Source organism: Engraulis encrasicolus, chromosome 19 (assembly GCF_034702125.1).
Source record: "Engraulis encrasicolus isolate BLACKSEA-1 chromosome 19, IST_EnEncr_1.0, whole genome shotgun sequence".
NCBI lineage: Eukaryota > Metazoa > Chordata > Actinopteri > Clupeiformes > Engraulidae > Engraulis > Engraulis encrasicolus.
Genome location: NC_085875.1, coordinates 38,138,740 through 38,153,739, shown reverse-complemented (window position 1 = coordinate 38,153,739; position 15,000 = coordinate 38,138,740). Strand labels below are relative to the sequence as shown.

The window sequence follows — 15,000 nt, the reverse complement described above, 5'->3', positions numbered from 1 at the left end:
AGCATTGCAACATTACAGTGACTGGATTTTAGTATGGAAGTACAGTGGTGCTCATATGTTTACATACCCCAGCAGAATATACGCTTTCTCTGCGATTTACACAAAATCTTTTTTTTTTACTCGTTGCTAGTGACTGGCTTAAGATATTTATTAGCATTTTTTTGTGTTTACTTTTTCAAAAGCATGATCACAACCCAAACTACCCAAATGACCCTCTTCAAAAGTTTACATACCCTAGTTTCTGATGCTGAATATGGCCCTGTTTAACATCAGGGACCGCTCTAAATTGTTTGTGGTAGTTGTGGATAAGGCTCTTAATGTTCTCAGATGACAAAACAGCACATTCTTCCTGGCAGAATGGTTATTTCCTATAATATCTTTGGGTGTCTTGCTGGAACCTCACACTTGAGGTTTCCCCTGGGTGGCTCAATGATGTTGAGATCAGGAGAGTGAGATGGTCGCTCAAAAACCTTCATTTTATTCTATCTGAAGCTAATGACGGGTTGATTTGGCTTTCTGTGTCGAAATATTGTCATGTTGGCACTGTTGGAATTTCAATTCAGAAATGCAATATGAGGGGGTTTGGTTGGAATCAAGCCATTGGGCAAGGGAATCATTGCATTGCAATGATCATTGCAAGGGAAATTGTTCAGGAGGCATAGGACAACCAAAAAATAACTTTAGGTGAAATATAGGACAACATGAAAAAATGTTTTAAACAGCAAAGAGGCACTTGAGGAAAGATGGGCTGTTGGGGGTTGCCAGGAGAAAGCCATTACTACAAAAATGCAAACATGTTATTTTGCATATGATACACCAAATAGCATAGTGAGAAGCATCAGAATGCCTGTGACAAAGTCATTTGGATAAATTAGATCAATATGGAACTTTTTTCAGCCACTATTAACAGTACCATTTGGAGAACAGTCAACGGAGCCTATGATGAAAGTTACCATGCCCTTCTGTGAAACATGGTCATGGACCACTGATGTCATGGGGACATTTGAGTTACAAATGCACTATACTTTTGGTCCATACTCGCAGAATGATGAATACATTGCCCTGTGGAAAATACTGGAGGAAACTTGACACTCATCAGCCTTGAAACTGCACATGGTCCATTGTTTGGACATGCCAACATGACAATATTTCAACACAGAAAGCCAAATCAACCCGTCATTAGCTTCAAAAAGAATAAAATGAAGTTTTTGAGTGACCGGCTTACTCTCCTGATCTCAACATCATTGAGCCATTCAGGGGAAACCTCAAATGTGAGGTTCCAGCAAGACACCCAATAATTTCATAGGAAACAACCATTCTGCCAGGAAGAATGTGCTGTTTTGTCATCTGAGAACATTAAGAGCCTTATCCACAGCTACCACAAACAATTTAGAGCGGTCCCTGATGTTAAACAGGGCCATATTCAGCATCAGAAACTAGGGTATGTAAACTTTTGAAGAGGGTCATTTGGGTAGTTTGTGTTGTGATCATGCTTTTGAAAGAGTAAACACAGAAGATTGCTAATAAATATCTTAAGCCAGTCACTAGCAATGAGTGAAAAAAAAGGTTTTGTGTAATCCTTCATATGTGGTGAGAAATCGCAAAGAAAGCGTATATTCTGCTGGGGTATGTAAACATATGAGCACCACTGTAACTCTTTAATGTGCAGTCTGAGTTCAGACTCAAATTATTGATGGGAAATTTGAAATTACATAAAAACACAGATGGTAGAAAATAATTTGATTAACTCTCAGACACCTAAGCATTCGTTTCCTTTCAACCTAATTTTACAAAGTCTCTGATGCAGAAACTTTTAAGTTCATTTCTGAGAAATGAAAATCTGCAATAGGGCTTCAGTGAAACACTTATCTTTATCATCTCAAATCACTATATGATTCTCGTATACACAAACACAGATAGACTACAGGTGTACACACCTGTCTGTGTATTCCAATGGCTTAGCACCCAGGTAATGGGCATTTTCCTTCCAAAAAAGAGCAGCATCACTTTTCTCAAAAACTTATGTTTCCCACATTTCTGGCACATCTACATATTAAATAATTACTTCTACAATGGTTAAAATGTATTCCGAAAAGACAGCTAGCAGTATACAAAAATGGCCATGTTTTTACTTGGAATGTGATCATTTCTATACTATTTTCTCTCCGGAAATGACTGTGTGGTGTTGGGATATGTAGGCCTAATTTGAGTTAAGTTCAGTCAATGTAAGGCACTATATGGTTCTTTGTAAATCTTGCCATTTGCAATGCAATGGGTTTCTGAGGGTCAAATCACAAAAAAATCTTACAAAAAAATCACGAAAAATAACTGATTACTGTTTGACATAATAGGAGACCTAAAACTTAAGGGTGCAGTTATAGGGTGCACAGCGGGTGTTATGGTTGCCAAATGTGACCAATGATTACCAACCCAAAAATACTAAAAAGAACGCCTTAACACTAAAATCCTGCCAGAATTAAACAGAAGTCTTGATTTATATGAACACAATTCTACAGAATATGTACCTGCCCAAAGCCCTTCTTTAACCCATAGATGACAATCGGAAACCGCTCAATCTGGTAACACTCACAGGTATCATAAGAACCCGAGAAAATCATTCTCTTTATATATTCTATAGTGTTTGAGTGTTTTTTCTTTGTGTAAGAGTGAAATTCATGTGGCTACCCCATTGCTCCCCCAAGAATAAATGTCTGGTTCCGCCACTGTGTGTATGTGCGTGCATGCGTGAGTGTGTCCGTGCATGCATGCGTGCGTGTGTGTGTGTGTGTGCATGTTAGTGTGTATATTTGCCTGTGAGAATGTGTGTGTATATGATTGATGGTTGGAGAATTCTGCTGCTTAAGAAAGCAACCTCCCCGGTCTGTGTAACCATAGTGACCAGCCAGCCTCTGGTGTCACGACAACCAGGCTAAGCATACAGAGGGGATGGAGCTTTCCACTGAGCCTGCAACATGCAGAGCCAAACGCCACATCCAACCAAAACCTCCACCACCCTTTGATGAGATGCATGTCCACATCGCTGGATGTTAACAGATGCTCGTAGGCGGTGGGCTGCTCTCCTTGTTCTGGTTCTGTGTGCTATTTCATTAGTTTTCCTTAGTCCTTGACTGGCTACTCTGACTGCCATACCCAACACATTTCTTTTTCAAAGAGATAATAAAGGTTTGTCTTGTCATATGTTATAGTATGTCATGTTATGTCATGTCATGTTATCTTATCTTTTGCTACATGCTTGACTAAATCACTGCGCCTATGTGCACCACATTGCACTTCTTAGTTCGGTACCCTTCTTTTGTTAATAATATTTCTTATTATTTGCAAAGGTGTCCTTTCACTATGCTCCCTGTTTTGGATTGAAGGCCCTCACAGCATACATGGTTGAGTTCATAGAAGCCCTGTATGATAAATTGAGCAACCTGCAATAGTTCTGGCAGACCACATAGTCATCGTGCCCTTTTGCCTATTGGCTGATGCCGACTCAAACCATACAGCGGTTCGCGAATCAGCTGCACTTTGGTTAATCAGCTGCTGCTCGCAATTGGATGCTGGCCTTTGGCGCGCTTTTCTTAAACTACCAAATTTGTTTCCCTGTCATTGCTTTTTGCTGCTTGCTTTGCACCCACCACCTCCCTTGCTCCACTAGACTTTTCATTGCCAAACAATGTCATACTGTTGTCATTGTTGCTTGCTCTGTTCTAGTGTTGCCTTTCCAGCTAAATGGAAGGCACTGCACCTGAGGATGCTGCTGTTTCCTGTTTTGGCTTCCATGGAGCTCATGGAGAAGCCGGGGAACTTCCTCCGAACAGAGCCAGACACAAATGTCTGCATTCAGAAATAAAGCTTCCGAAATGTATCTCTGTTTATCATTTCATTTTTGAATAGAGCGGCTCTGACAGAACCTGTGATATTGTAAGTACAGTAGATACTGTAAGGGCTTTAACCCAGGGGCGGAGCAGGGGGGGGTGGGGGTGCATAGGGGCCAGGAACCCCCGGTCTCACCACTTGGGGGGCCCCCCTGCCAGTGGCTTTCGATTGCCAAACGTCTTGTAGGGGCCCCATTCTACGATATTTTGTGGGCCCAACGCCTCTGACACATCTCCCGCCCCCCCTGTCCCAATACCAGTGCTCCGGCCCTGCTTTAACCATTTGTTCCCTGGCTTTGTTGTTGCCACCACTTAATTGCCTTGCGCTCTTGAGTTTGAGTGTGTGAGTTGTTTGCAGGTGCGCTCTCAGTAAGCCAGTGCGCTGATTGGGTAGATTGGCGTACAAACAGTGCTTAATTTGTCAAGCGGGAGGTCCCGGAGCGCAGAGGATGGGTGGATCCCCCCTCCCCCCCCGAGGGGGGGGTATGTGATGTCTTTCCCTGAGGTTCCATCCAAAGTTCTGGAGATCTCGTCTGAGGTTCCGGAGCTAGCTCCCCCTTGCTCCCCCTCAAATTAAGCACTGCGTACAAAGCTTCATCAGCCTTCAGTCTGCTGTCTGCTATCGCAACTGTCTGTTTCCTTACCTTTTAACCAGTGGCAGGTGGTGCTTGTCTTTAAACGTTTAGCGCACAAGTCGAGGTCACTCTAGTGTAGACAGAGTTGTTGTTTTCAAGGAAGTCAGATAGATAGATACAGTAGATATGTACAGGTAATGTCACAATCATACCACTGTCCTTATGGGTAAGGTGTCTGTAATACAGTTTTTCTCAATTGGTTTTGTACATTTCTCACAACAGAATAATCATTCTCAAAACTTCTTGTTCAATTGTGACTTCCTGCCGTTACCTGTGCACATGGTAAAATACGTTTTTCATAGTTTTCAGCATTTAGCAAATGCTTTTCGTTCACCATCGTATCACTCAAAAAAGCTTTGTCACTGAATGCATGAAACTATCGCACCCCCCAAAACATTTAGGCCCTAGGTCATAGTTTAAGTTTTGACATGCAAAATGATTTACCAAGCTGTCATAATGTGATAAGCACTGTATAATTTCCATTGGATTTTTGTCTATAAATGTGATCTGAATTGGTAAATTGCTTGCAGGTAAATATTGACTCTCTATAATCAAAGGCAGTATAAGGGATAGAGAAAACAGGCATGAAATACAACAATAGGCACTGTACTGCATTATATTACTCTATACCTCATGTGCCCTTTATAATTACGCTCCACGCAAAATTACAATATTTCCCTAGAATTTCACAAGACAGTACGTGCACTTTATACAGTATCAGTGTATTGTTTCAAATTTATTTTGCTTTACAGTTCTAGATTTGTTTTCACATGGGCTTGCAAGACAGGTAAAAAGGGATGATAGAGGGCACATTTTGACACCTCAACCAGAGTTTGCTATTTTTCCTATTTTGCAATGAGAAAACCTGTCAATAAATAGTCATAGTCTAAATGTATATATAGGACCATCATATCTGATCAATGTAATATAAAGTCGAATTTACAACATTCCCCATCCAATCTAAACAACCTTTTGCTTCAGAAAAGATCCTAAAGAGTGTACTATTCAATTGACAACATGACAAATCGATTTGACTAGCTTGTCCATACACGGACCACACTATGACACAATGACTAACCATTCTGCTGGCACTGATATGTTCATTGACACAAAAACTTGGGTTTTGAGCAAGAGACTTGGTTTTGCAGGTCATCCACGGTGTTTTGCCATTTGTTAAAGCTGTTTTGAGAATGAATATTATGTTTTGCAAATTGCGAGAGAGATTCGAGAAATGTACAAAACCAATTGAGAAATACTGTAAGAAAAGCAAACACAGAAAAGCAGGTGCAATTCACAGAGAGAGGGAGGGAGAGAGGGAGAGAGGGAGAGAGGGAGAAAGAGAGATGGAGAGAGAGAGACAGAGAGAGAGAGAGAGAGAGAGAGAGAGAGAGAGAGAGAGAGAGAGAGAGAGAGAGAGAGAGAGAGAGAGAGAGACAGAGAGACAGAGACAGAGAGAGAGACAGAGAGAGAGACAGAGAGAGACAGAGACAGAGACAGAGACAGAGAGAAACAGTGGAGCTGATCTGTGGTGGTACGGGGTTAAATTCCAATCAAGTGGAAAACACAGAACCACCAGACTCCAGACAGATGGATCTCCAATTACTTGAGAAACACACACACACATGCACGCACGTATACACACAAGCAACCACACACGTCCATCCAGCTGTTACATGTCTGGTGTGTGTGTGTGTGTGTGTGTGTGTGTGTGTGTGTGTGTGTGTGTGTGTGTGTGTGTGTGTGTGTGTGTGCGTGCGTGCGTGCGTGCGTGTCTGTGTGTGTGTGTTTGTGCATGTGTGCACACATATGTGTGTATGTGTGTGTGTGTACATGTGTTCTGATTCTCTCTCAGGCAATTGAGCAGTGCAGATGTCTTAATGATATCCTTTGGGGATAACTTCAGCTTTGTGTACATGTGTGTGTGTGTGCGTGTGCATGTGCGTGTGCGTGCAATGCAACAGCAGTTTCCAGCTCCAAAAGCTGATGATGGCAAACCATACACATGGCTATGGATGCAAAATTCAACTCAAACTGAATAACCATCAAATGTATTGTAACCCCATTTTATTGATTTCATTTGCCTACGGGCACCTCAGCATATAATAGGTGGAACTGCAAGAGGAAGTAGAGTAAATATCAAACTTGACACCCATAACTTCCGAAACAACCACAACAACTAAATGACCAGGGCTGTAATTTCACGAAAGCGGTGTGGATAACCAGTCAGCAATTTAGTGGGCTACCTCTGGCAAATTGCATTGCAACCCATACAATTGCTAGAAAGCAGAAAACATATCCATCCGTAACGATTACAATGTTTAAGGGAGCTGGATTTCTCTTTATCCACAGTAATAACTTCTTTTACCCGTAAAGTGATATTGTCCCATTTTTGGAAATAAGCTTATTTTACACCTCTCCTTGAGTTAAATGATAGAGTTTTACCTTGCTCCTGTACTTTCAACCCTTCAAGCAGTTAACATTGAATCAAATAAGACCAGTAAGCCGCCAGCTGGTCTCATAGGACTCAACGTTAACTGCTAGTTTGGAGGAAAAATTTGTACTGCCATACCCAGAGAACGGTTGAAAGTACAGGAGAAAGGTAAAACCCAATCATTTAACTCAAGGAGAGGTGTAAAATAAGCTTATTTCCAAAAATGGGACAGTATCACTTTAATGAAGTCTTATTTGTGGAGGAGCGGTAACAGAAGTGGCTGGTGATGGGCAGAATGGCAATAATATGATCATTTATGCTGTATAATAAGAGGGGTGGAGCTGGCATCCCTACACTTGGGGATTTTAGACAGCACTGTTTCTTTAGGTTTCTAGTGCGCTCTGGAAAATGATGAGTCTTTGAAAGTGTGTGTGTGTGTGTGTGTGTGTGTGTGTGTGTGTGTGTGTGTGTGTGTGTGTGTGTGTGTGTGTGTGTGTGTGTGTGTGTGTGTGTGTGTGTGTGTGTGTGTGTGTGTGTGAGAGAGAGAGAGAACGAGATATTAATTTCATAGCTAAGTCAAGCATGAAATTGCAGCCAGTCACTCTCTCTCTATCTCTGACTGTCCCTCTGACTCTGCCCCTCTCTGTGACACTCCCTCTCTCTTTCTCGACCTCTCTACTTTAGCTTTCTATATTACCTGGGAATCACCTCTGCTGGTGTCACCACAATTCATCCAGTAAGCCAATTTTGCAATATGAGATGGACACACAAACTGCTGACCATAACTGATATACCCATCATTTCTGGACTATATGAGTTAATATAACGTTGATACAATGATACAGTTAATGTTAAGATTTTTCGGAGTGTAAATACCACCATCAGCATAAACGGCATTTTAATAGTCCTGTCCACACAGCTACAGCCATGCTTCAACATGACAGGGCTAAACCACAGCTACATACACCACCAAGTGTGTAGGCTTGGTTTGGAAAGTGGTGGGTACAAAATGTCCCGAGTTCATATTTTTACAATATATTTGTGAAAAAGTGGTGGGGAGGCCCTGCCGTGACTCTAACGGTAGGGCACTGGGCTGCTACACCGGTGACCTGGGTTCGATTCCGGCCCGCGTCATTTGCCGATCCTTCCCCATCTCTCTCTCCCCACTTGTTTCCTGTCAAGCTCACAATGTACCATCACAAATTGAGTCACAAACGACCAAAAATATCTTTAATGAAAAGGGTGGTGGGGAAACTTTGAGATAATCTTAAAAGTGGTATGGACATGTCCCTACCCTCCATCCCATAAACTACACCCATGTAATTGCATTCAGATTTCGATGCATTCCCTGCTCTCTGGAGCACATAGTCATAGATGGCCAAACTCGGCTTCTAATGGCTCGTTCAAAAAATCGAGAATCCCCAGAAAGCCGACCTAAAACCTCGGGAAAGTGGGAGTGAACATTTGGTGACGTAATGTCAGATCGATAATTATCGAGGTTGATCTCTGGCGGAAGTATAGAAGAACGAGTTCCCGAGCTTGTGTTTTGTGTGACGACACACGCATCATCAACATGGCGCCCATGCATGCAACTGACATGTAAACAGTATCATAAATGCTAAAATATCATCTTGTAATCACTATCAGTAACACCAGTCAATGTCATTCAATTGCAGATGCACACGTGTCAGTAATGCTGGTCTCTGACTGTTTAATTTAGCTTACTTCAGCTAAAATGATATGTCGTGGGTGTGGAGGCTCAAGGTGAGGTGAAAAAAAGAAAAGAGAACCAAAACAAAACACGCATGAATCCCGATTGTTCCGGGATCAGTGGCGTTCATGCGCCAAACTCCAGAACTCGATTGTCATGTGAGCAGTGTCGTCAGCTGTCTCGAGAGGTCCCGAGCTGGTGAAGGCAACATAATTCCTATGCCCTGATCAAAACCCTCCCTAAACCTAACCTGTCAGTAAAGCAATGTTTCTGCTGCTTTACTTTTGCCAAGAAGAGCACAATAAGCAAGGGAATGGTGAATGGCGAAAGCAACGGTGGGCATGCAAACGGCATTGCCACCGTGCTGTGCCCATATCAGTAACTCGCTACACAGATTCAAAACTAGACAGATGTACTATACTAGAGAGATGTAACTAGAGGACAGAGTCAGGCCAGACTCATGGCCCAGGTACGATTACCCCTCTACGGTGAAAGGCTTGACCAACCAGTCAGACAAAAAGCATGTTGACCCGGTAGGGTTGGTTGGTCTTGTCATTCGTGTCACATCTTCTTGGGATGAGAAGTGAAACATCTTCAAGTTTAAAGAAATCAATGTGAGTCTTCAAAGACAGACAGCTCTGGCCCTACCGTTGTGCTAAGTGGTAGGGCACTCGTCTACTAGGCAGCCGGCCCCGGTTCGCTTCCGAAGACTAGGGAAGTCAGTGTGAGTCTTCAAAGAGTCCCCAGAAGTCAGTGTGTCTTCGAAGAGTCCCCAGAAGTCAGTGTGAGTCTTCAAAGACACACAGTTCTGGCCCTACCATGGCACTAACGGTAGGGCACTCGTCTACTGGGCGACCGACCCGGGTTCCATTCTGACCCTTACGAAAATGGACCATGGTTTATTATGGTATTACTATGATTATCATGGTTCTGCCATGGTATGTCATGGTTACTCTAAGTACTCTGAACCTACCATAATTGTACTATGGCTTACTATGGCATTACTGTGATTATAGTTAACCATGGTTTTTAGTGTAACCATGACAACCATGGTTTGTGACTATGGTTTAACTTATGGTACGTATAACCATAGTATACTCTTTACCATAAACCATGGTTCCCCCCAAACCATATTTTGTTCGCCCACCCAAAAAGCCCTTTTTTAAAACCATGGTTGTGGAAGGGGTGCATGGTTAAACCATAGTCACAAACCATGGTTTTCTTGGTTACCCAAGAAAACACGAAAACCCTGAATAGCTACTTGTGAGTAGCCGTGGTGTAATGGCAAGGGAGTTGGACTCTAGAATCTAGATCAAAGGATTGCAGGTTCGAATCCTGCCCTCACCATTCCGTAGAACTCCATCCATGGCTGAAGTGCCCTTGACCAAGGCCCCTAACATTGATCCAGGGATTGTAACCAATAGCCTGTAAGTCGCTTCGGATAAAAAGGCGTCAGCTCACTGTAATATAATGAATAACTATTAACCATGGTTAGTTGTCATAGTAATACCATGGTTAGATTTTACATAGTTAAATGATGGTAAATCTATAGTTAAGCCATGGTTACATCCATAGTTAAACCATGGGCAAATCATAGTCAAACCATGGTTGAATCATAGTTAAACCATGGGCTCAAAAAAACATGACCATGGTTCAGTTCTCATAGTAAAACCATGGTCCATTTTCGTAAGGGGACCCAGGCCCTTTGCCAACAATTCCCCATCTGTCTCTCCCAACTCGTTTCCTGGCACCACCTTCACTGCCCTTTCTCGTATAAACATAAATAAAGGTCTAAAAAGCCCCAAAAAATACTTTAAAAAAATACAGACATCACTATGGTCTTCATTGCGGTGGTGTGATGACTCACAGGCAAGCACAATCTATGCCTCCTGTAACACCACAGACGCTGTAGCTGTCCTGCCACCCACCCACTCACATACACACACACATACACATAGACGCGAGCACAAGCACACACACACACACACACACACACACACACACACACACACACACACACACACACACACACACAAACACACAGACACACCGCACACAAACGAAGGTGTGAAACTCATGTGATGTTGGACAGACTGAAAGGGGGAAAATGATGGGATGCTTTCCATCCATATCGCCAATCTCATGTTTAAAAGATAAGCCTATAAAAACGAATGATTGTACCCATATCTATTCCCCTCCAAAGCCCCAGAGAGCAGCTGAGTGGGTGTGAGTGTGAGTGTGTCCAAGTGAGGGAAGACAGACATTAAGTATCCTGTGAATAATTAATCAGTTAAATCCCTCACATATTGGAGAAAGAGGGAGCGCGAGAGAGAGAGAGAGAGAGAGAGAGAGAGAGAGAGAGAGAGAGAGAGATAGAGAGAGAGAGAGAGAGATCGCCCATGAAACACCATCTGCCCATCCTCGGGCATGGAATACTGTGTGCGTGCGCAAACACACACGCACGCACGCACGCACAAACACACACACACACAGCCTAAGGTTAAAGTGACACCTTCTCCAATATGACTGTAATTATTGAACATTGCACCTGCTCTAAAGGGGGTAGAGGAGGGAGTAGGGGGTGGCGAGCAATAGGATGGATGACCCCAGCCATAGGCCATCAATGCAGTGTGTGTGTGTGTGTGTGTGTGTGTGTGCATGCATGCATTTGTGCATGTGAGAATGTTGAGAGTGTAACTGAGCACTGGGAGGTGGGGAAATTACGCATGGAAGGGGCGTAAAAGGCATGTTTTGCATTTTTTGTATATCTCTCTGTTGAGTAAAGCGTTGGTATGTGTGTGTGTGTGTGTGTGTGTGTGTGTGTGTGTGTGTGTGTGTGTGTGTGTGTGTGTGTGTGTGTGTGTGTGTGTGTGTGTGTGTGTGTGTGTGTGAGAGTTTGAGTGCGTGTATATCTATGTGTGTGTACTGTGTATGTAATACAGTATTGTACATGAGAATGTTTTTTGTGTGCGCTTTGCTTTGCGGCTTATTTTCCTCACCTTGAGTTTATGCTCGTGTTCCTTGTTGACCCGTGAGAGCAGCTGGGCCTTGCGGCGGTTCAGGGCGTCTATGAGGGCGTCGCACTGCGCCACCAGGCAAGCCTCGAACTCCACGCCGTTCTCCTGGGTGCACAGGCACGCACACAGACAACACACACATAAACATAAACAAACACACACACATGCAAACGCATCGACACATGTGTACACAAGACACACAGTCATCACATCACGATCAGACACAAAAAACAAGCAACGCATCAACACACAAACACAGATATAAACAGAGACACAGACGTACACAAACACACACATACACAGACACACAAACAAAACAAAAACATACACACATGAACAAACACAAATACCAACAACAGACAGAGAAAAACATACATAAAAACAGACATACAGAAAATATATATACGAAGAAAGGGACAAACAGACAAAACCAAGGTACATCACTATACCAAATTGATGACTGTAGATATGTGTATTTAAAAGTACGTACACTAAGAAAGCATCCATCGTCCAATTAAATCAGTGAAAACACTTAAACCAATAAGGTTTTTCCAAACCCACGCTATACTTATTGATACTTGGGGACACATCACCAGAGTCAAAGTTGAGATATTGTAGTATGTCAATGTGGATGCCCATACAGATACCAATACAGTACATCTACCACAATTGTTGTAAAAAGTCATTTTCATGCAAAACTGAGAACTATGAAGGAACACTTTTTATTAAACGCGTTATTTGCACACTACTACCACATGGTTGCAATAATAACATACTATTAGCGGTGTTTGTCTGCTATTATAAGAGGTTGTCGCTGATTCGTTTTCACCAGGGGCAGGGTGTGAAAGAGGTGTAGCGTCTGAGCTTATGTCGACCAGGGTGCTACTCAATATAATGCTCGCCACTTATTTATCTGAATGTCGGTCGATTGCAATACCTATTTCAGGTATTGCATTGCAATAAACTTTTTCCCAGACCTCCTGGCAATGTGGTGTGGATATCCACTGATGTTAAGGCACCTGCATTGCATCCCGAAAAGCTAAAGTGTCTTTCATCCCGTGGCCTTTAAGAAAACAAGTGTCCTTCCATGTCTATGTAGGACACAAGGTGCCATTTGAAACAGATGGGTGAGATGGTAATGTGTCCCCTTGTGCCCTCGCAGGTGGCAGTGGACTATAGGAGGTCTGACTGGCTGTCACTGTCTCTCTCTCTCTCTCTCTCTCTCTCTCTCTCTCTCTCTCTCTCTCTCTCTCTCTCTCTCTCTCTCTCTCTCTCAGGTCATGTCGTGAATTGGTGACAATGATTCAATGATAAAATAAACGAGCGCTGCGGTAAATCTCTCTCTCTGTCGCTCTCTCTCTATCTCTCTCTCTCGCTCTCTTTCTTTGTTCTCTCCATCTCTCTGTTGCACTCTCTCTCTCTCTCTCTCTGCCCTTTTCTGGGTGCCCCTGCCATATCATTCCCTCCCTTCCATGTCCCTCTTTTTTCCCTCCATCTGTCGCTGTTATTTTGTGCAGTCAGCCTCCTTATCTTCCGTACTTAATCCTCCCTTTTACTTGTCATTTGTCTGAATAATCCCACTCTTTCTGTCTCTCACTTCATGTGTGTGTTGTACCTGAATGTGCTGCACCATGTTTGTGTGTGTGTTGTACCTGAATGTGCTGCACCATGTTTGTTTGTGTGTGTGTATGTGTGTGTGTGTGTGTGTGTGTGTGTGTGTATGTGTGTGTGTGTGTGTGTGTGTGTGTGTGTGTGTGTGTGTGTGTGTGTGTGTGTGTGTGTGTGTGTGCGTGCGTGTGCGTGCGCGCGCGCTTGCAGGTGTGCGTGTGTGTGTGTTGTACCTGGATATACTGCACCATGTGTCTGAGTGCGTGAGAGCGTGAGAGCGTGCATGCGTGCGTGCATGCAGCCCCGCCGACAGGGGGGGACAAAAGGGCTTTTTGTCCCGGGCCCTGGACTAGGGGGGCCCATAACTGGGCCCCCATGACGTTGGGATTAATTATCATATGGTCACTTCAAAAATGTGTTGATTTAGGGAAGAAAGGTTCTTTATTTGCATTCAAACAATGACGTGTAGATATTTGCCTTCATTGCCCTTGAAAAAAACGGCCAATAACCCCCTATCACCCCTATTCCAAAATGGTTTGGTCTTTCTAGAAAAAAAGACGACATCATTCGATAAGTGGTCAGTGCGCGAGCCAATTAGTCAACAACATGCAAGTCAGGAGCGCTGAAAAGGAAAGAAAGGCGAAAAAGAGATGAAGAAGCCAAAAGCCTGAGGGGTTCTCTACATAAATATTTCAGAAAAGACTCGGGTGATGCAGCAGGTACCAGTAAAAGCAGCTGTGCAGCAGATCCAGGTAAGACACAGGGCAACTTTTTCCAGTCCCGTCGTCAAGTAGCCTAACTGACACAGGAGGCCGTGAGCAAGACACACGGAGATCAATCAGACAGAGAGGGGGCACTGAATAATTTGATTACAACGGCTTAATTATACTGTGTTGCTTACGCCTATATCTAATAGAATCTATGAATATGCGCATTAGCCTACTCCGCAAATCAAATGTTTCAGGTAGGGACGCGCACACGGATGAACACAATAGAAAACGGACATTGTATTATTTCCTAACCAGAACAGCAGCTTAATAACATTGTGCTTCAAATCTGACTGTCAGTTAAGAATAAAATGCATATGAGCCCACACAATCATACCAGAGATTCTAAGAGTAGGCCTAGCCTATATAATCTCTGGTTGTGTGGGATAATGCCTCAGGCGCACGTTTGCCAGGAGAAGGACAACCAACTTTTTAAACAGCGCTATGCAACGCTATTGCTAAATCTCCGCTTAGCACAGATGCTAACAAATTATCAACCTGTTAACTTTGTGAGGAGAAATACAGTGTAGATTCGTTGTGCATAGTTTTCTGTAAATTGACATATTCCAGTGTTAGGCTACTCCTGCTGTGGGAGGCTTTGATGAGGGAGGGAGCACAGCAGCACACTCTGTGTGTTCCTGTTCACTTGCTCTCTGTCACGTCACTTGAGGTCAGTTTAGCAAACGGTCATAGTTTTGATGTGCAAGCCTTCAAATTGCCAAATTACACTCAGGCCACTCTTCTGTTATTAATAGGAATGAGAATCCTATCTATCTTGTTTCTTTAAAAAAAATGTAGGCTGGACTGCATGGATAGAACAATGTTGTGTTTTCAGAAGGATGAAATTGTTTAGGTTTTTTTTTGGCGGGGGGGTGGGGGGGTGGTGTCGGTGTCGGTGGAAGGGGGGCCCAATCAGAGATTTTTGTCCCGGGTCCAGCCAAAGCTGT

At 43.3% G+C, this 15,000-nt stretch overlaps 1 protein-coding gene across 1 annotated transcript in view; it reads right to left on the bottom strand.

Annotated features, from left to right (window-relative positions):
- The window catches only part of trim9 (tripartite motif containing 9), a 75,451-nt gene that overhangs the window by 27,137 nt on the left and 33,314 nt on the right, over nucleotides 1–15,000 (bottom strand). Inside the window, exon 3 of the mRNA XM_063224209.1 lies at nucleotides 11,661–11,783. Coding sequence (XP_063080279.1) covers nucleotides 11,661–11,783 — 123 coding nt within the window. The remainder of the gene's footprint in view (nucleotides 1–11,660; nucleotides 11,784–15,000) is intronic.